Source organism: Hyla sarda, chromosome 5 (assembly GCF_029499605.1).
Source record: "Hyla sarda isolate aHylSar1 chromosome 5, aHylSar1.hap1, whole genome shotgun sequence".
Taxonomy (NCBI): domain Eukaryota; kingdom Metazoa; phylum Chordata; class Amphibia; order Anura; family Hylidae; genus Hyla; species Hyla sarda.
Genome location: NC_079193.1, coordinates 321819956 through 321840561, shown reverse-complemented (window position 1 = coordinate 321840561; position 20606 = coordinate 321819956). Strand labels below are relative to the sequence as shown.

Sequence of the window (20606 nt, the reverse complement as noted above, 5' to 3'; positions counted from 1 at the left end):
GAGGGGTGGACTCACTTATGGGAGATACTGTATATATAATGTGAGCGGTGGAGCCACTTATGGGAGATACTGTATATATAATGTGAGGGGTGGACTCACTTATGGGAGATATTATAGATAATGTGAGGGGTGGAGCCACTTATGGGAGATACTGTATATATAATGTGAGGGGTGGACTTCACTTATGGGAGATACTGTATATATAATGTGAGGGGTGGACTCACTTATGGGAGATACTATAGATAATGTGAGGGGTGAAGCCACTTATGGGAGATACTGTATATAATGTGAGGGGTGGAGCCACTTATGTGAGATACTGTATATTTTGTGAGGGGTGGAGTCACTTTACCATCCTGTACACTTGAAGTTATTCACACTCTTTTTATTCCCCCCCCCCCCCTTTGTTAAGTATACATCCAGGTCAAAACGTTATGAAATCTTGATTGCCCCCATCCGTATACTCAGCACAAACGCCTCTGGTTATTCCCCTGATCCCTATTCTCCCTTTTCAATGTTGGGGTCAGAAGAATGAAAACTGTGCACGCTCCCTTGTTTTATTTTACAACTAGAAATAAACTGGAGGGAAAACATAAAATCTGCCTTTTCTTCCAGATATGATCTTCTCGCGTAGTCAGCTTTATTATTTCGGCAGCGATCTTTTGTGTTATTACATTTTTCCCATTTAGCCCTTCTTTTGTTTCTTACAGGTATAATAAAGTAGATGAAGTTTTAATCTGAAATTGAACTTTGTACAAATGAAATTCCCATTCTCCCTGTCTGATGGATGTGTTTAATCCATTTACCCGTTATGGCAGTGAAAACAAAATCTCCGTTCTTCCCACAAGAGATTTCCTATTCTTCTGTTGTCTGTTTGGAGTAAAATACTGAGCCAGTAGATAGCTATGAATATGTGCCGAGCAGCGAGCACCTTAGAGTATTGTTCTATTTTCTACTGATCGCTGAATTATGGATGAGATTACAACAAGTGTCTTTTCTGATCATACAAGTGCCTGAGAGTTTTATTAGAAAATTATTCCCATGCTATCATGTACTCCAAACATTTTCCTAAAGGAGGATCTTGTCCTAGATTGAGAGCAATTGTGCATTTAATCTTCGATACATGACATATGGTGTTTTCATTCATTTTTCTGCCGCCACTTGAGAGCATGTTAGGGCACTTACAACTGCATTTAATACAGTTTGCTCACTCGGTGCAGACTTAAGTGTATGATAAATGAACCTACAAGACTTACAGTCAACATAAAGCTGTGGTTTATGAACAATTTCCCGTAAAGGAGAGACGCAATAGCAATGGTTTGGAGAAATAAAAAGAGCTGCTAATTGAGTTTTTTATTCCATAAGCAAATAGGATATGAACAGATGAATATACAGTCTTCAATAAACAGACATCTGAAGGCTCAATCTCCCAACATCACGTAGACACACTCATTGCATTACCACCTGAAGGTCTTTTCAAACTTTTTCCCTTCTATCAAATCACTCTTTTTTACATGTTGTCAAACTTAAAGGAGTACTCCTCCCCTAGACGATGGGGTCCTGAACCTACCCCCCTTCCGCCCCTCCCCCCCCCCCCCCTCCCCAGGTCTCCCTGCTGCACCCGACAATCGTTTAGAGCGTTGGGTTGGGTGCAGTGCCGGAGGCTTGTATATTCACTGCCGCACCCTACTCACTACATCATGGCCATGCCCCCTCAATGCAAGTCTATGGGAGGGGGCATGACGGCAGTCATGCCCCCTCCCATAGACCTGCATTGAGGGGACATGGCCGTGACATCACGAGCCTCTGCCCCACATCGCCATTCATTTGGCATGATGCAGAGTTTGCTCATGCACCAAATATCTGGGGTGCCGCGGCCAAGATCGCGGGGGTTCCTTTTGGATAGGGATACGATGTCTAGGGGCGGAGTACTCCTTTAACATTAGGGACATCAATTTGGTGGGCTTATTTGTGAAACATATCCAAACCTTAACAGAACAAGTTCCTTTTTATGGGTTTATGAGGGAGTCATAGCCTTGTGCCCACAGGTGGAATGACCAAAAAACTTGGTGTGCCATCAATCAGAAGTCTGGAGCTAATAGCTAATGGGAGACCTCTGAAGAAGCTCTATGGAGTGAAACACGTCGGGGGGCAAGGTGTTTTTGCATTTTTAACCAAGGATCACCAGATTTAGTGTTGCTGAACTGCAGACAGTGACTCACTATATTAAAATAGGGATTGTCTGTATCATACAGTGCGCTCCAGCATCTTCAATAAGGCTACAAGCTGTAATGAGCATGATACAAAGCACTGGTGCTTTCTAATTTATTGAATCTGGTGTTCCCTAAACATTTTAACTCACAAATTACTTGATACACGATTATATGTTTATTATTTTTTCTTTTATCTGGATAAAATAAAAGTCACATTTTATGGGTTAGGGAATCCAATAAAGGGTTTGGTGGGCCTTTGTTTTAGTAAATTTATAATTTTGTGGTACCTCTGGTTTGGACTTTTGTTGAACTACCCTTAAATAACAGATGTATAGACAGATGGTTGAAGAGTTTTAAAGGGTTTCCTAACAACTTGTATGACATATTAGTATGATAAAAGTAAGATTGGTGTACATATGATTTTGCAAAAGGAAACCATTATCATATGTAAAATGTCAATGATGTTCTGGTCTGATCATTGGTGAAATGTCCTTGTTCTGGCTGGTAGAACATAGCAGTCATGTTGAAAGGAAATACTTTAGAAATTTGACTTGAGGGCTCTTGGCATAAATTTTATTGACTATAGTTGGTTTTGGACAGAGAATTTGACTGGAATTGAAGTCAGGGGCCATGTGCGTTTACAAAGCCCGCCGTGGTGTCAGAACAGTGGACCCCCTCACATGTGACCACATTTTGGAAACTACACAGCTCAATGAATGTAACATGGGGTGCAGTAAGCATCTAAACCCCACTGGCGCTTGACAGATTTTTGGAACAGTGGGCTGTGCAAATGAAAAATGACATTTTTCTTTTTCACGGATCAGTGTTCTAAAAATCCGTCAGATACCTGTGGGGTGTAAATGCTCACTGTACCCCTTATTACAATACCTGAGGGGTGTAGTTTCCAAAATGGGGTCACATGTGAGTCAGATGTTTTTGTCTTTATGTCAGAACCGCTTCAACTATTAGCCACCCCTGTGCAAATGACCAATTTATGCCTCAAATGTACATGGTGCTCTCTCACTCCTGAGCCATGTTATGCGCCAGCAGAATGTTTTGCGTCCACATATAGGGTATATCCATATTCGGGAGAAATTGTTTCACAAATTTTGGGGGTCTTTTGTTCCTTTTACCCCTTATGAAAAAGAAAAGTTGGTGGCCTACACCAGCATGTTTGTATAAAAAAGTTTAGCTTTTTACACTAACATGCTGGTGTTTCCCCATACTTTTCATTTTTACAAGAGGTAAAAAGAGAAAAACACCCACCCAAATTTGTTACGGAAATACCTCATATGTGGGTGTAAAGTGATCTGCAGGAGCACAACAAGGCTCAGGAGTGAGAGCGAACTATGTACATTTGAGACCTAAATTGGTGATTTGCACAGGGGTGGCTAATAGTTGCAGCGTTTCTAACATAATCGCAAAAAATTTAACACCTGCATGTGACCCCATTTTGGAAACTGCACCCCTCAAGGAATGTAATAAGGGGTGCAGTGCACTTTTTCACCCCACAGGGGTCTAAAAGATTTTTGGTCCGAGAAAATTAAAAATGTTATTTTTCAAATGCACAGCCCACTGTTCCACAAATCTGTACCAGTGGGGTGTAAATGCTCACTGCACCCCTTGTTACATTCCTTGAGGGGTGTTGTTTCTAAAATGAGGTCACATGTTGGTGGACTTTTTTTGCGTTTATGTTAGAAACTCTGTAATGCAATTACATTCCAATCACCAATTTAGGCCTCAAATGTACATAGTGCGCTCTCACTCTCGAGCCATGTTTTGCACCCGCAGATCGCTTTGCGTCCAAATATGTGGTATTTCCGTACTTGGGAGAAATTGCGCCCAAAAAATTTTGGGGTTCTTTTTTTTCTTTTAGCTGTTGTGAAAATGAAAAAGTATGGGGCAACATAACAAAATTTTATTTTTTTACACTAACATGCTGGTGTAGCCCTCAAGTTTACCTTGGCTGAACACTATATTTGCAACCACCACTAACCTTATTATTGAGATACAGCACAAATTTGAAGCACATCTGTCTAACACATCAGCATCACCCGATCTGTCAATCAACCCATGACAGTGCGTGTTACCCTAGCACGAGGATGCCGCCTGGGAGTGAGTAATCTAATATTGTACAAAGAAATATAACTTTAAGGTTAACAGTGTACATATTACACATATTTAACAAAACTGCATATCATTACTAATGCTATCTAAATGTTATTGGCTTGCGGTGGCCATATTGATTATGCAAATTAACCAGCTTTAACAACCTTGGTACAGGATGTTGCCATTAACATGTAAATAACTATACATCTAAATATATACCAAAGGGGAACAAATATAAACGATTAAAACTAAATCCTACATGGCTGACACATGATGTTAAAAGAGCAATAAACAACAAAAAAAATAGCCTTCAAAAAATACAAATCTGATGGGTTAGCTATAACATTTAAACAGTACAAAGAGCTTAATAAAATCTGTAAAAATTTTATAAAAACAGCAAAAATTCTAAACGAGAGACAGGTGGCCAAAGAAAGCAAAACTAATCCTAAATATTTTTTTAGATATATAAATGCAAAAAAACCAAGGACAGAGCATGTAGGACCCCTTAATAATGATAATGGCGAGGTTGTCACAGGCGATCAAGAGAAAGCGGAGCTACTGAATGGGTTCTTTAGTTCTGTATACACTAAGGAAGAAGGAGCTGACATTGGCCAGGTCAGTGCTGGTAACACATCATATAATGTACTGAACTGGCTTAATGTAGAGATGGTACAAGGTAAGTTAAGTGATATAAATGAAAGCAAATCCCCAGAGCCGGATGGACTACACCCAAGAGTTCTTAGAGAGGTAAGTTCAGTAATATCTGTACCCCTGTTCATGATATTTAGAGATTCTCTGGTGTCTGGTATTGTGCCAAGGGACTGGCGCAAGGCGAATGTGGTGCCAATCTTCAAAAAGGGCTCTAGGTCTTCCCCAGGAAACTATACACCGGTAAGTTTAACGTGCATTGTGGGTAAATTGTTTGAAGTCCTTATAAGGGATTACATACAGGAATACATAGGGGATAATTGTATTATAAGTGATAGCCAGCATGGGTTTACTAAGGATAGAAGTTGTCAAACCAATCTAATTTGCTTTTATGAAGAGGTGAGTAGAAGCCTTGACAGAGGAATGGCTGTGGATATAGTGTTTCTGGATTTTGCTAAAGCGTTTGATACTGTCCCTCATAGACGTCTGACAGGTAAGTTAAGGTCTTTGGGTTTGGAAATTTTAGTTTGTAACTGTATTGAACACTGGCTCATGGATCGTACCCAGAGAGTGGTGGTCAATTATTCGTACTCTGATTGGTCCCCTGTAATTAGTGGTGTACCCCAAGGTTCAGTACTGGGCCCGCTGTTGTTTAATTTATTTATCAATGATATAGAGGATGGTATTAACAGCTCTGTTTCTATCTTTGCAAATGACACCAAGCTTTGTAGCATGGTACAGTCTATAGAGGATGTGCATAAGTTCCAAGATGACTTGGATAGACTAAGTGTCTGGGCATCCACTTGGCAAATGAGGTTCAATGTGGATAAATGTAAAGTTATGCATCTGGGTACTAATAACCTGCATGCATCGTATGTCTTAGGGGGGATTAAACTGTCAGAGTCACTGGTAGAGAAGGATCTGGGTGTACTTGTAGATCACAGACTACAGAATAGCATGCAATGTCAGGCTGCTGCTTCCAAAGCCGGCAGGATATTGTCATGTATCAAAAGAGGCATGGACTCAAGGGACAGGGACATAATACTCCCCCTTTATAAAGCATTGGTACGGCCTCACCTGGAATATGCTGTTCAGTTTTGGGCACCTGTCCATAAAAGGGACACTGCGGAGTTGGAAAGGGTGCAGAGATGCGCGACTAAACTAATATGGGGCATGGAACATCTTAGCTATGAGGAGCGATTAAAGGAGTTACAATTGTTTAGTCTTGAGAAGAGACGTTTAAGGGGGGATATGATAAACGTATATAAGTATATTAATGGCCCATACAAAAAATATGGAGAAAAACTGTTCCAGGTTAAACCCCCCCAAAGGACGAGGGGGCACTCCCTCCGTCTGGAGAAGAAAAAGTTTAGTCTCAAGGGGCGACACGCCTTCTTTACCGTGAGGACTGTGAATTTATGGAACGTTCTACCTCAGGAACTGGTCACAGCAGGAACAATTAACAGCTTTAAAACAGGATTAGATACATTCATGGAACAAAATAACATTAATGCTTATGAAGAAATATAAAATCCCATCCCTTCCCCAATATCGCGCCACACCCCTACCCCTTAATTCCCTGGTTGAACTTGATGAACATATGTCTTTTTTCGACCGTACTAACTATGTAACTATGTCTGCCAAATTATACGTTATTCTAACAAAAGGTTTCAAAGAAGAGGATTGTAGAATGTTGCGCTTTTCAGTATAGCAGCTAAACCATGTGATTAATAGACTTGTAATTAACAAGTCATAATTGTATTCACAGTGTAACCAAATGTAACAATTATTGTACCAATTGTATCTTTAGCGATTGCAGAAATGCAGAGGTATCAAAAACATGCCACACAAACCAATATGGCTTCCATACCATGTGACCTATGACCTTTATGTTACAACAGATTATGCATAGTACAGGCCTCTGCCTTTGGTCATAAATGTGATCCCAGAGTAACGAAATATAACAAATTTTAAATCAACTTTAGATATTGAAGAAATGCAGAAGTTTCAAAAAGTGCCATACAAACCAGTATGGCTGCCTGACCATGTGACCTATGACCTTTATGTTATACCAAGATATGCATAGTACTGGGCTCTACCATTGTGTAAAATGTCATGAGTTTTGAAGTAACATTGAGGCAATTACAGGCATATTACATAAAGCCCCATAGAAATAATAGGAATAATTGATGATATTTCCATTATTCAATATGGCCGCCGAACCATATGCTTGAATGACATCAAACAAACATGTATGAGTCTAGGTCACAGTGTAACCATACACGGCTATTTATACATCTGTATCTTTATTGGTTTCAGAAAGACATGTCTTTGCATATAGTCCAGAATATTGTCACCTAAAACAAAATGGCTGCCTGCTCATGTGACCCATGACCTCTCTGTTACAAAAACCTAAAGTACAATAGTGTATTCTACCATTGTGCCAACAACGTTTTTAATTTACAGTGTACATATTAAACACATTCAAAATAAATTGTGCATTAATATTAATACTATCTAAATGTTATTGGCAAGTGGTGGCCATATTGAATATGCAAATGAACCAGCTTTAACAACCTTGGTAACATTTGTCTGCCAAATTATAAGTTATTCTAACAAATGGTTTCAGAAAAGAAGATGTTTGTAGAATATTGTGCAATTCAATATGGTGGCCACACCATGTGACCAAGAGTCTTATAATGAACAAATCTGACTCTGCACAATAGTGTCACCACATACAGCAAATAATATACCTGTAGCTTTAGCAGTTCCAATGAAGAATATTTTTGAATATTGTTGCCACAAAAAAACAAAGATGGCAGCCTTACCATGATATGACCTTTATATTACATAAGGTTATGCACAGCTCATTGGTCAACCACTGTGGAAAATATCATGAGTTTCGGAGTTACAGTGCAGCATATATAAGCATTTGAAATTCACGGTGGAATAACAGTAATAAAAATAATAATAACCGGAGTATAAACAATAGGTGTCCAGTGCAACTTTGTTGCTTGTCCATCTAATAATAATTAGAGATGAGCAAATTGAATCCGAACTTCAACTCGATTCCAAATAACAAATTTCTTCATTAGTGACACCCCTGCTATTGTCCTGTATAATGTATAGATGGAGGCGGCTTTCTCACATCTAGATAGGACTATTGTATTGAGTGTCAGGAGTGATACCTGCTGTGATCTGTCCTCAACTGCAGGTACTATTGCTCCCAACATGGAGCACACTCTGCTCCATGCTGAGAGCTGTAGTACCTGCATTAATAGACAGATTGCAGTGAGTGTAACTTCTGACACCCGATGCGATCGTCCTGTATAATGTATAGATGCGGGCGGCCGGCTGCTCTTCTCTGGTCCCACTGTAGTATGAGTATATGCCGTATATATACCTATTATTCATATTTCCCGCAGAGAGCTGTGATTGGCTGGAACCATCTGGCCAATCAAAGCTCTCTGCCGGAAATATCAATAAGTGATGTGAATTCTATTCACATCACTGGCCGGCCGGAGTATAGTGAAGATGCGAGCGCAGGAGAAAGCCGCTCCATCTCTGCAATAAGTAGAACGATTGCATCGGGTGCCAGGAGTGACACCTGCTGTGATCTGTCTATTAGTACAGGTACTACAGCTCCCATCATGGAACAGTCTGTTCCATGCTGGGAGTAGCAGTACTGAAGAGCAGATAAATAAGTGTATTATACCAGCACTTCCTAAAACCAGCAGCCTAAAAATTAGAAGCCAGGTAGTTTTATGGGTCCCTGTAAACCATAAATAAAGATTCAAGCTAAAAGGAATAAATAGATAAAAACCAGCGCTATATGAATAATAAATGTCATTTATTGATGAATAAAAATGGATAATAAAAATATATCTCTGTCAGCAGCCAACATTGATGTAGGTGTTCAAAAACTCAGTGGTACTACAAATGTTTAAAAAAATTAGGCAACTATAACAAGAATAATATACAAATTGTATAAGAATAATAATTAAAGTTACATATATGTACCAATTATAGATGTATGGTTTACATAGTTATTTGGATGACAGATTTGTGTTTCTGCGGAAGTCCTTGGTTTGGTGGCTACATGCATGAAAAAAGTGGAATAGTGCAAGCCTATATGAGAATAAGTGAATGATTGAACGCAAGCAATATCCAGCACCACGACCTTGCATTAAGAACGTTGCTTTTATTGGATCATCATCAACAGGAACACAGAACAGAGCATGCACGGACCAAGGAGTGAAGCGTTTCAGCGGACGTAGCCGCCTTAGTCGTACTACACAAGCCTAGAGATCCATCCCTTCTATATAGGGGGAGAGCTCCACCCACTGTCAGGTGTAATACCTGTGCCTGTGAAGGCGGAACACTCCCACCAAACAGATTTTGACACCAGAATTAAAGACTACCTGGTCAAGCTGGAAGCCACTATTACACAGGACAAGCAGTCCAAGTTTTTACGGGACTTACAGGATTATAAAGCTAAATCCATTTACCAGTGGCCTCAGGTAAACACCCAGTCTACTCCTCACTCTATATTGAAAAAAGGTTGTGGGCACAGACGTACAAATAAGTCCCAAAACCACAAGGACTCTAAAGTAAGTTTTACCGACATGGATATGGAGTCTGGAGATTCTGCGGGCGAGAACGAGGAAAAATCGGAGGGACCTAGTTCCAGAGCACCTGCAGCCTCCTCTTCCCCACTGCCAACTTGATCTCGGGCAGTGACAAGCCGTGCTCGTTCATCAAAAAATGTTGAGCGGGGAGGAAGCACAGATCGACCAATAGGCAGCCCAAGGCATTACCGGAGGAGGTGAGAACCATTCCCGTGTTCAATTTGTCCGCCAAGATCCTTACCTCTGCTGAACTCTCTCTATTATCACGAGAGTTAACCTTTGCTCCCTCATGTAGATTTGATTTATTTAGGACTTTGCTGGACACTAATAAGTTCATAAGAAATGTAATCAGGAAGCATTTTTCTAATGTGAGGGATGGGAATATAGAAGACCATAATAATGTTATTTATGATATTCATGATGTTGATACTTCTGTTAATCAAATATATGACAATAGTGCTCTCATTCCAGACAGGAATAGTAACTCTTATGCGGCTGTTGATACTTGGGGTGCGCTTGGGTTTTCTTTTCGAGACCTCATAGCGCTCTCCGAACTTCAACAGTTGCATAATACAGAAAAGAGTGATAATATACCTGAATTTACCATATGTAATCCCTCGTTCTATCCCATTATGTCTAGAACGCCCATATTAGAATGCTTCCAGGAAGCGGTTGAACGCGAACTAATAGAACTGTCTCAGCAGCATATAGTCCGTCGGAAAAATCTTTCCGCATCGGAGAGAAAAGCACTTAAAAATCTTGGCAACTTGGACAATATCATCGTCGGACAGGCGGACAAAGGGGGAGCCGTGGTGGTCCTCCACAAGGGCTTGTATCGTGCACTTAACATGAATATGTTGGCTGATTCCAGCACATACAGGCCCTTGCGAGGAGACTCCACTCCACATTTTATACAGCTACTGAAAAACCTTGTAGACACTATACTGAAAGTTTACAGAGCTACATTATCTTGGTTGCTGAATACTTGCTTATTCACAATTTCTTCATGTTTGACAATAACTTTTACCTCCAGACCACTGGAGCGTCGATGGGGGCGAAATTCTGCCCCTCTCTTGCCAACATATACGGCCCCCACCAATCCATTTTCCACTTCTATCAGGTGGTATGGCCGCTACATTAACAATCTCATATTTATTGGGGAGTCTGATGTAGTGGCCATACAAGATTTTGCTGCTTTTCTCAACTGCAATAATATGAAACTCATTTTCACTGTCGCTCTTCAAGCACGGACTATGTCGTTCCTGGATTTGCTGTTGATGGGCGATAGTACTTCGGGGTCCATCACCACGAGAATGTGCCGCAAAGATACAGCTGTAAATTCCATCCTCCACTTGTGCCATCCACCCCACGTGATTAAAAATCTGCCGGTGGTGGAGATGATACTCGCCCGTCGCAATTGTTCTCGTGATGAGGACTTCGAATGTGAAATTGATAACATTGCTAGTCGCCTTAAAGATCGGGGCTATAGACCCTGTTTTGTGGATCGGGCAATTCAAATGATACTCTTCTTAAAGGTGGCACTAGATCTAAAATGTCAGCTGATGGTAGTCAACCCTTCGTTTTTTCCACACAATACAGCGAGGACTTCCCTGCCATACGCAAGATCATTCTTAAGTATATCCCAATGATCAGTGGGGACCCAGTTCATTCCCATGTATTTCGTAATGGTGTTCGCTGCGTTTCACGAAGGGCTGCTACCATTGCCAGCACGGTTTCACTTGCTTTTTCTCTAGTCAGACCCAACCCGTCAAATTGGCTTACGAGCCCAGGATCCCACAGGTGTGGACATCGCAAGTGTATTTGCTGCTCTGTGATGAATGACAGCATGGAATTTGTCTCTGCCACCAATGGTGGCAGATATAAAATACAGCAGTATATCAATTGCAATACCACATTTGTTGTATATTTAGCCACATATCAGGAATGTGGCATCCAGTATGTGGGATGCAAGACAAATGCTTTAAAGGGGAGGGTTCGGAAGCATTTGTCGGACATCCCACATTTTAGATCCCGACGTGTCCATGATCAGCAAGCATTGTGCTGACCATCATCAGGGCAGTTTTTCTAACATCTCGGTCCAGGGCATTGAACGGGTTGGTGCTCCTATACGTGGGGGAGGTCTTTTGGATACTCAAATTGGGAACTAGATTCCCAGCAGGAATGAATGAATGAACAAAGGAAGGGATGTCATTTTACATTATCGATATCCAGGGTCTCCTTGCCATATACATTTACATTTATCTTTAGTTATTAGTATTGTAGTTTTTGAATCCCGGCTACATAGTTCTCCCAAGTATTTGTACGATCGTGTAACCAAAACCATGATGCGGGAAACGTAGATTTATCATTTATAATTTTTAATAGTATTATTATGATGGAATAAATATAAAAATAATAGTAATAATAATTTTAATATTCCACTTCTCTTTATTTGGTTTTGTGATCCTGCCGCCCTCATCTATACATCATACTGGACAGTCGCATCGGGTGTCAGAAGTTACACTCGCTGCAATCTGTCTATTAAAGGAAATCTGTCATCAGAATCACCCGCACTAAACCTGTTACACAGGCTTGTAGTGCGGGTGATCCTGATTAAAACGCTTCTTACCTCATTAAAAACTGTGCAGCGGTTTGCCAGATATCTTCATTTTTAGTTATATGGTATTCCCAGGCTTGGGACTCAGTGGGAGGTCCGCAGCATCAGCACCGACTCGCTTACGTAATTTTCGCCGGGCGAAGCGGCTGCCCGGCTCATAAATATTCATGGCTGCCTCATCGCAGTCTTCCTCCTGGTGTAGGTCACGTGGGTAGCCCCGCACATGCACCACGCGCCGTACACCCGGAAGCGGCGTTCTCCTGCATAGATAGATATGCAGGAGAATGCCGCTTCCGGGTGTATTGCGCGCGGCGCTACCTCCCACTGAGTCCCAAGCCTGGGAATACCATATAACTAAAAATGAAGATATTTGTGAACCGTTGCACAGTTTTTAATGAGGTAAGAAGCGTTTTAATCAGGATCAGCCGCACAACAAGCCTGTGTAACAGGTTTAGTGCGGGTGATTCTGATGACAGATTTCCTTTAATGCAGGTACTACAGCTCCCAGCATGGAGCAGAGTGTTCTCCATGTTGGGAGCAGTAGTACCTGCAATTAAGGAAAGAACACAGCAGGTATCACTCCTGACACCCAATGCAATAGTCCTATCTAGATGCGAGAAAGCTGCCTGCATCTATACATTTTACAGGACAATCGCAGCAGGTGTCAGGAGTTACAACCAGGGCAATCTGTTTATTAGCTCAGGTACTACTATTCCTATCATGGAACAGTCTGTTCCATGCTAGGAGTAGTAGTACTACCTAAATAATTTTTAAAAATAGAGAAAAAAAAGTGAAGCACACACCCACACACTTTATTAAACATTAATAATACATTACTAATAAAAATTTCCCGAGAATTTATTCTGACAAATCTTTTTTTTATTTTGTTTTGTTTTTTTATTCGGTGAATCGTCCGAATTGAATTTTTCAAAAATTCACTCATCTCTAATAATAATAATAATAATAATAAACTGAGCAAAAACAATAGGTGTCCAGTGCAACTTTGTTGCTTGGCCACCTAATAATAACAATCCTGTTTCACCTTTAGAATGCAGCAATCCAAAAAATGAAATTATGCTCTGATCGAAAAGTCCCAAAACACCATAGTTACACAAATGGTAAAATGGTTTCTTAATATACATGACTTGTATGAGATTGGCACAAAGTAGATGGCAGATGGGATACCGTTGTTCTTGAGTATGACTGGCGTATCAAAAAATTATTAGGTAAATGGGGCTGTGTTTCGGAGAACATGAGGAATGATGGATGTTCTAGTATCAGCTGGTAGATGGTAATAGTGAAGAGAGGGAATGCTCTAGAGGTGTTAGGAGAAACAAGACACGAGGACTCAGATATCACTAGACATCAATTTTATTGACTACAGCTCCACATTTCAGATTTGGAAAAGCCCTAAATCGATCAATCTGGGGATCTGTGTGTTATAGGAGGAGCTCATGGTGTACATTGCTACAATTACGTCAAAGCCCTCTCCTATTTCATTTCACATTACTCTTGGGTATTTCTTTTATGCTCCATTTCTTTTTCTCATATTGCTTGTTTATGCCATTTATGTGCTTTGCAGGAAAGCTTTCATACTCTCCACATTGTAATTAATGTGACTGCTATGAGTTTTTCTTTATTTGATTTCACAGAAGAAACAGTAAAGATGAGCCAAGTATCACCAGCGAGTACGCAGGAGTCCAGATTCTTGACCTCATCAAGCGCATGCGAGAGAGAACCAGCCATTACAAGGATAAACTGGCCGATACGGACATTTCATCAGCAGAGACAAGCCCTACAACAAGTAATGTATAGGTTATTGCTAATATAGATTGCGGCTAAGGATGAGTGTATCGAATCTGACAAATCCGAATTCGTTACGAATTTCAGGAAAAATTTGCCGCGATTTAATCACACAAAACGCTTCATTAAACTCCATTTAGTGCAGTCCAGGCTCCAGGGCATCTAAGATGGTGGCTCCACATGTCAGGATGGAAAGACGGGTAGGCGGGATGACCCTGAATCACATGCAGCATGTAGCGCCCTTGTGATGTCACAGCCCTATATAATCTATAATTGGCAGCCATCTTGCGGCCAGTCCCTTCAGCGTTTATTTGCAGAGAGAGAGGGACAGAGAGCAGTGTGTTGCACAGAGAAGCATTTTTACAGCAGCGATTCACATCAAGCCCAAATCCAGCCTAGAAGCACTGATAGGGAAGGGAGAGAGATTGAGAGAGAAAGTGCAATTTTGGGTGTACTACACAGCGACTGTGTGCTGCAGCATTGGTGTGTACAACAACTGAAAAGCTAATAGTAGTCAGCCAGTTAGGGTGAGCAGAGCACTAAAAGCCACAATCACCTACTATTAGTGCCTAATACAGGTTGTGTGGCGGAGCGTATTGTCCTCTATTAAGTGTAACCTGTGCCTACATAGGTGGTGTACCATTTTGTTCCTGTTAAAGTCTTAAGGGCCTATTTGCTGTGAAATGCCAGCCAAAAGTACCCACCTTCTGCTGTTCTAGGCAAATACTGTTTTAAGCATAGTGGAGCATATTGTCCTCCCCTCATATACGCACTATGTCAGGCAGAGAAGTATCAGGACGTGCACAGAGGAGTGTCAGTGATCCAAATTCATCAGGCGCAGGCAGAGGTTACAGCAGACTAGGGGCGAGTGGCAGCAGGAGTCACAGCGAGCTTGAGCTCCCGGTATCAGCTAGCGGTCGTGTCTCAACTAGCAACCCATCTGCCGTCATTGACTGTTAACTCGGTCATCCACTTCATCATAAGTGACATCTGACACCCCCAAGTCAACAGTCGGTGGGTTCCTCAGACACAACCCTCAGTTGCCATGGCCCGGGAGCAGTCCTTGTCCGCCCATTGTCTCTGTCCTATGCTGTTCCCTCCCCCATAGAAGTATCCTATGCTGTGGGTTCAGCTCCACTTTTTAGTCAGGACGATCTACTAGAGGACAGTCTGCAGCTACTGCCCAGCCAAGAAGTGGAGGAGACATCCCCTCGCTAGGCGGGCAAGTAGTGATGAGGTGAGTGACATGGTAGGTGGTGTTGGAAGCGTTCAGGCCCTGAAGCAAACACTGCAGAGGAACCTGAGGAGGACATCAGTGACGTGCAGACACAACTCGATGATGAAGACGATCGAACTTGAGAGCCGGGTGCAGAAGGGGCTTCATCATCATCAGGATAAGATGGTGGCAGGTTGCCCGTGAGGCAGCAGTTGAGCCAGCAAGGTGGTAGCATGGTTAGGAGTCAGCATGGTGGCAGCAGTGGGAAGTCTGGAGCCAAACATGCCCGGAGTAGACCACCTGCTTTGCGGCAGCCTACCTGCCAGGGAAGTAGTGGAACAGTGGTCCCTGGAGTCGGCGGCAGTAGCAGTCAGTAAGTGCGGACTGTTGGGGGGAAAATCAGTTACTCAGCGGTGTGGCAGTTTTTCATCAAGTATCCGGAGAATGTTAACAATTTTATGCAGTTTAAAAATATATATTTAATCTTTTCAATTGTGAGGCCCTATGGTTTGGTCAGGCTGCAGCCACCTCCAGGCTGTGTCATTCTGTCCCCATATGGCCTCCTCTTGCTGCCGCCACCTCCAGGCTTGGTCATTCTGCCACATTTTGGTCTCATCAGGATGGTGCAACCTCCAGGCTGTGTCATTGTGCTGCCATGTGGTCTCCTCATGCTGCTGGCACATTACATAAAAAAAATTCTGTTAATCTATTTAAAATCTTCTATTTCAATTTTAAAATACATCTTTAATTTCTTCAATTGTAAGGCCCTATGGTCTTGTCATGCTGCTGCCATCTCCAGGTTTGGTCATTCTGCCCCATTTTGGTCTTCTCAAGCTGGTTCCACCTCCAGGCTGTGTCATTGTGCCGCCATGTGATCACCTCATGCTGCTGGCACATTACATAAAACAATTTATGATAATCTATTTAAAATCTTCAATTTAAATTTTAAAATGTATATTTAATCTTTTCAATTATGAGGCCCCATGGTCTTGTCAGACTGCTGCCACCTCCTGATGTGGTCATTCTGCCACATTTTGGTTTTCTCATGCTGGTGCCACTTCCAGGCTGTGTCGTTGTGCCGCCATGTGGTCTCCTCATGCTACTGGCACATTACATAAAATTGTTCATGTTAATCTATTTAATATCTTCAATTTAAATTTTAAAAGATATCTTTAATCTTTTCAATTATGAGGCCCTATGGTCTCATCAGGCTGCTGCCACTTCCAGGCTGTCATTCTGCCACTATATGGTTTCCTCATGCTGCTGCAACTTCCAGGCTGTCATTCTGCCACTATATGGTCTCCTCCTGCTGCCACCTCCAGGCTTTGTCATTCTTAAGCCATTTGGCCTCCACTGGCTCACTTCAGTTTTTTATAGGTTTTTGACCCAAATAAATTCATATCGACCAAATTTTTTTCTGAAAATTCTGCTAATGGGACAAATAAAATTTTTAATAAAATTCGATAATCGCTAGTCCTCATAAGTTATCTCTGGGATTACCACAAGAATCCAAAGAAACAGGTTGGATCGAGAAAATTTAACCATAAATGATGAGTGGAAGCTTTATTCAGTGTTCGGTGCAAAGGCAGGCTTCAATCAGCGGGATGCCGAGGAACCTCGGACAACAGGTGAACAGCTGCTTTCGCACTGCTCAAGCAGTGCGAAAGCAGCTGTTCACCTGTTGTCCGAGGTTCCTCGGCGTCCCGCTGATTGAAGCCTGCCTTTGCACCGAACACTGAATAAAGCTCCCACTCATCATTTCTCCTTAACAGTGAGTGCTCCTTCCATTCCTTTTACCTTTCCAGTATTGAATTATACTATTTAGCTGGTTAGACTTTTATAAGATGTTACAGTTAATGCTTCACCTACAGCTCCAGCTAAAAAAAAAACTCCAACACCACCGCCCCCACCACCGCCACCTTCTAAAGAAGAGGAAAAGACTGAAAAAGAGAAGGATGTTGAGAAGGGGGCACAACCAGAAGCAGAAGAAGAACATTACTGTGATATGCTCTGCTGCAAGTTCAAGAGACGTCCATTAAAAAATTACTTGAAGAAGTTGAAGATCCCCGATTCCATTGATGGGTATACAGGTAGGCCTTGATATTTTGGGAACTCCATAGGATAACACTGACAGCACCCGGTGTGAGAAATGGAATGAATGACTGATCACCCTGGGTGGTTGTGTAGAGTCATACACAACAATGACGAAAGCATGATTAATAACAGGTCATCTGCTGCCCTCCAGTGAATAGTAGCAGATGAATTGAGATGATTAGCTTCAAAGGAGAAAACTGGCTCACACGGCACTGACCTACCAGGACACGGTAGTTCATTCTTATCTTCCCTACCGTGTCCTGGTCGTTCAGCGCCGTGTGAGACGATTTTCTCCATTGAAGCTAATCCTCTCAGTTCATTTGATATTTTGAGGTGTAGGAACCATTATCGTTGTAAAAGCCCCATTAATAGATATTGCTTTTTTGGAATGATTCTAAGGGCACATTTCTATATATTATGAAAGTGTTTTAGAATTATTTCCTTTTATAATGCTCCAAGTTAATGGTCAGTGCAAGCACAAAGAGCGTATAGCTTCCTGTACAAACTTCCGCACGTGCCATATCTACAGCACAATGATTCTTGGAGAGATGACCTCCTTACATAGACAGTTCAGTGGAGCATGTAATGTTTTTGCATTGTATTTGGATAGAATTTAACAGAAAAAACTGTGTATAGAATTGTACTCAGAGCGTTAGTGTATATATGAGTGCCAATTTATGGTTTCACGCAACTCATATTAGATACATAATATCATAAAGTTCATGGATTGCTTTAGTAGCCTCATCCATATTTTAGTTTGCTGTTGCAGCTGTGGTCAATTTCCTTTTATATTTCTTCAAAAATGACACCACATCTGTCCTCAGGTTGTGTCTAGTATTACATTGAAGAGAATGGAGCCAAGTTGTAATACCACACACAACCTGAGCACAGATGTGGTGCTTGGTAGATATGCAAACAGCATATACCACTAGTCAGAGACAGTAGGATGGGTAATATGTAAGGCTTCTTATGTAGTTTATTGTCCAAAAATAAATACACCTGTATTCCAATTGGCACACAACAAAACCTGCCCGTCCACCAATAACTAAGCACATTAAGTGGCCCTCCCTATAGAAGTAGCTTACTGCCAGCAACTTGACATATAAAACTTAGGTATTACCTCTCACCACTTTACACAAAGTTTTATCCAAACCTGTCCACAGGAAAAGCTGCTGTGTTGCCCATAGCAACCAATCAGATTGCTGCTTTCTTTGAAATGAAAGCAGCAATCTGATTGGTTGCTATGGGCAACTCAGCAACATTTCCTCTGGACAGGTTTTAATAAATCTCCCCCAAAGTCTTTTTTTTTTTTTTTTTGTGGGGAGGGGGGGGGGGGGGGGAGGCTGCAGCCTTCTAGAGTTTAATTTCCATCTGAAGATCAAGTTCCTTTCAACCTCACTAGCAGACTAGCTGTCAGATAGGTTTAAAGTGGTACTCCAATGAATTTTGTTGTTTTTCCATTCTGCCCTGCTGTAAAAATAAAAATAGTGAACTTTAAAGTGGTTATCCACCATAGGAGGATTTTTAGTACTTACCTTACCAGACAGTAATGAACATGCTTAGGAAGAATTGTGCTTGTCTTCGGGCTAAATGGCTATTTTGTGCGTTTATCATAACACTGCTGCTTTTTTTTGTGAAATGGCTATTTCCTGTAGGAGTTCCCTCCCTCCAACTACAAGTCCCAGGATCCATTGTTTGTTGTCAGGATCCGGACTGGCGGAGGGTGAGGACACTGGAAGTGGATCCTCTGTGCCAGAGAGGTGATGGCGTGGGCCATACCAGGGGAACGGAGTCTAAGGGGTTACTGGTATTCACCAGAGCCCGCCGCAAAGTGGGATGGACTTGCTGCGGCAGGTAACCCCCAGGTCGATCCACCCGGTAGCGACTCAACCTCTCTGGCAGCTGAGATGGCGCGGTACAAAAGGGCAAGGCAAGGCAAGGTCAGATGTAGCAGAAAGGTCAGGGCAAGCGGCAAGGTTAGTAGTCAGGGGCAACAGCAAGGATTCTGGAAACACAGGCAAAGGACACACTGGAACTCTTTCACTAGGCACTAGGCAGCAAGATCCGGCAGGAACAGGAAGGGGAAGTGATGTTTTATACGGAAAACAGTGATTGGACTTGATTGGGCCAGGCACCAATTAGTGGTGCACTGGCACCCTAGAGAGCGGGGCCGCGCGTGCCGGGATGAGACAGAGGAAGGACAGGGCAGGTGAGAAGAGACATGGGATGCGATCCGTGAGCGGGCACGTCCCGACCCGCAGATCGCATCCCCTCCGGTGAAAGAGTAGCAGCGCTCTCGGTCAGCAGCGCCGACCGGAGCGCTGCAAGCAGTGTTACGCCGCGAGCGCTTCGGAGAAGCAGCGGGACCCGAAGCGCTCATTACATTTGTAAATGTGAGTTAACTTTTCTCCCTCCAACACTTAAGGCACCCCACCCATTGAAGCACATATCACAGCAAAGATCACATAAGAATTGTGAGACAAGCCATGAAACACAGTTACAGACACTGGCCGACATCTATCATTGTCTTTAGACTGTTTTTTGTGCCTAGAAAAGGTGCAAAAAAGGCACAAGCCGGGTTTATTGGGCTTTTTTTGTGCCTTTTGGTTTACACATTTCTGCTGATTTGGAGTTGCAATCCACTGATTTTGGCAATACACATGATATGGACAAGTTTTATGAGCTGCATCTTTTTGTAAAAAGGTGCAAAAAAGGCGCAAAGCCACTGAAAAGTCTCTAAAACGACACCAGCCCAGACTTAGCTTTTTGGTGTATGTGAAGAGAGAAATTTCAGAAAATGTGACCTGCACAAAATTTATCAAATGCTCTGTGACCATTTAATAAATCTGGTGCTCCTACACATTACCAGTAGAGATGAGCGAACTTACAGTAAATTTGATTCGTCACGAACTTCTCGGCTTGGCAGTTGATGACTCATCCTGCATAAATGAGTTCAGCTTTCAGGTGCTCCGGTGGGCTGGAAAAGGTGGATACAATCCTAGGAGACTCTTTCCTAGGACTGTATCCACCTTTTCAACCCAACGGAGCACCGGAAAGCTGAATTAATTTATGCAGGATAAGTCATCAACTGCCGAGCCGAGAAGTTCGTGACGAATCGAATTTACTGTAAGTTCGCTCATCTCTAATTACCAGCACACAAAAAAAAAGGTGTAAAAAAATGCTTCACTTACACCTACAATGATAAATGCCGGCCACTAGTTTTATGAACTACATTAACTTTACATCCCCTGTAACATAGTCAATAAAAATAAAAAAAATGA

General features: G+C 42.0%; 1 protein-coding gene and 1 long non-coding RNA gene across 9 annotated transcripts in view; one reads left to right on the top strand and one right to left on the bottom strand.

The window, feature by feature from the left end:
- Positions 1 to 4315, bottom strand: part of LOC130274226 (uncharacterized) — a 56772-nt gene extending 52457 nt beyond the window's left edge. Inside the window, exon 1 of the long non-coding RNA XR_008844291.1 lies at positions 4207 to 4315. This is a non-coding gene — a long non-coding RNA (uncharacterized LOC130274226). The remainder of the gene's footprint in view (positions 1 to 4206) is intronic.
- CNGB3 (cyclic nucleotide gated channel subunit beta 3) overlaps positions 1 to 20606 on the top strand; it is a 385692-nt gene that overhangs the window by 210851 nt on the left and 154235 nt on the right. For all 8 annotated transcript variants that reach the window (XM_056522291.1, XM_056522294.1, XM_056522292.1 and 5 more), the window contains 2 exons: positions 13865 to 14016; positions 17103 to 17321. In XM_056522291.1, coding sequence (XP_056378266.1) covers positions 13865 to 14016; positions 17103 to 17321 — 371 coding nt within the window. The remainder of the gene's footprint in view (positions 1 to 13864; positions 14017 to 17102; positions 17322 to 20606) is intronic.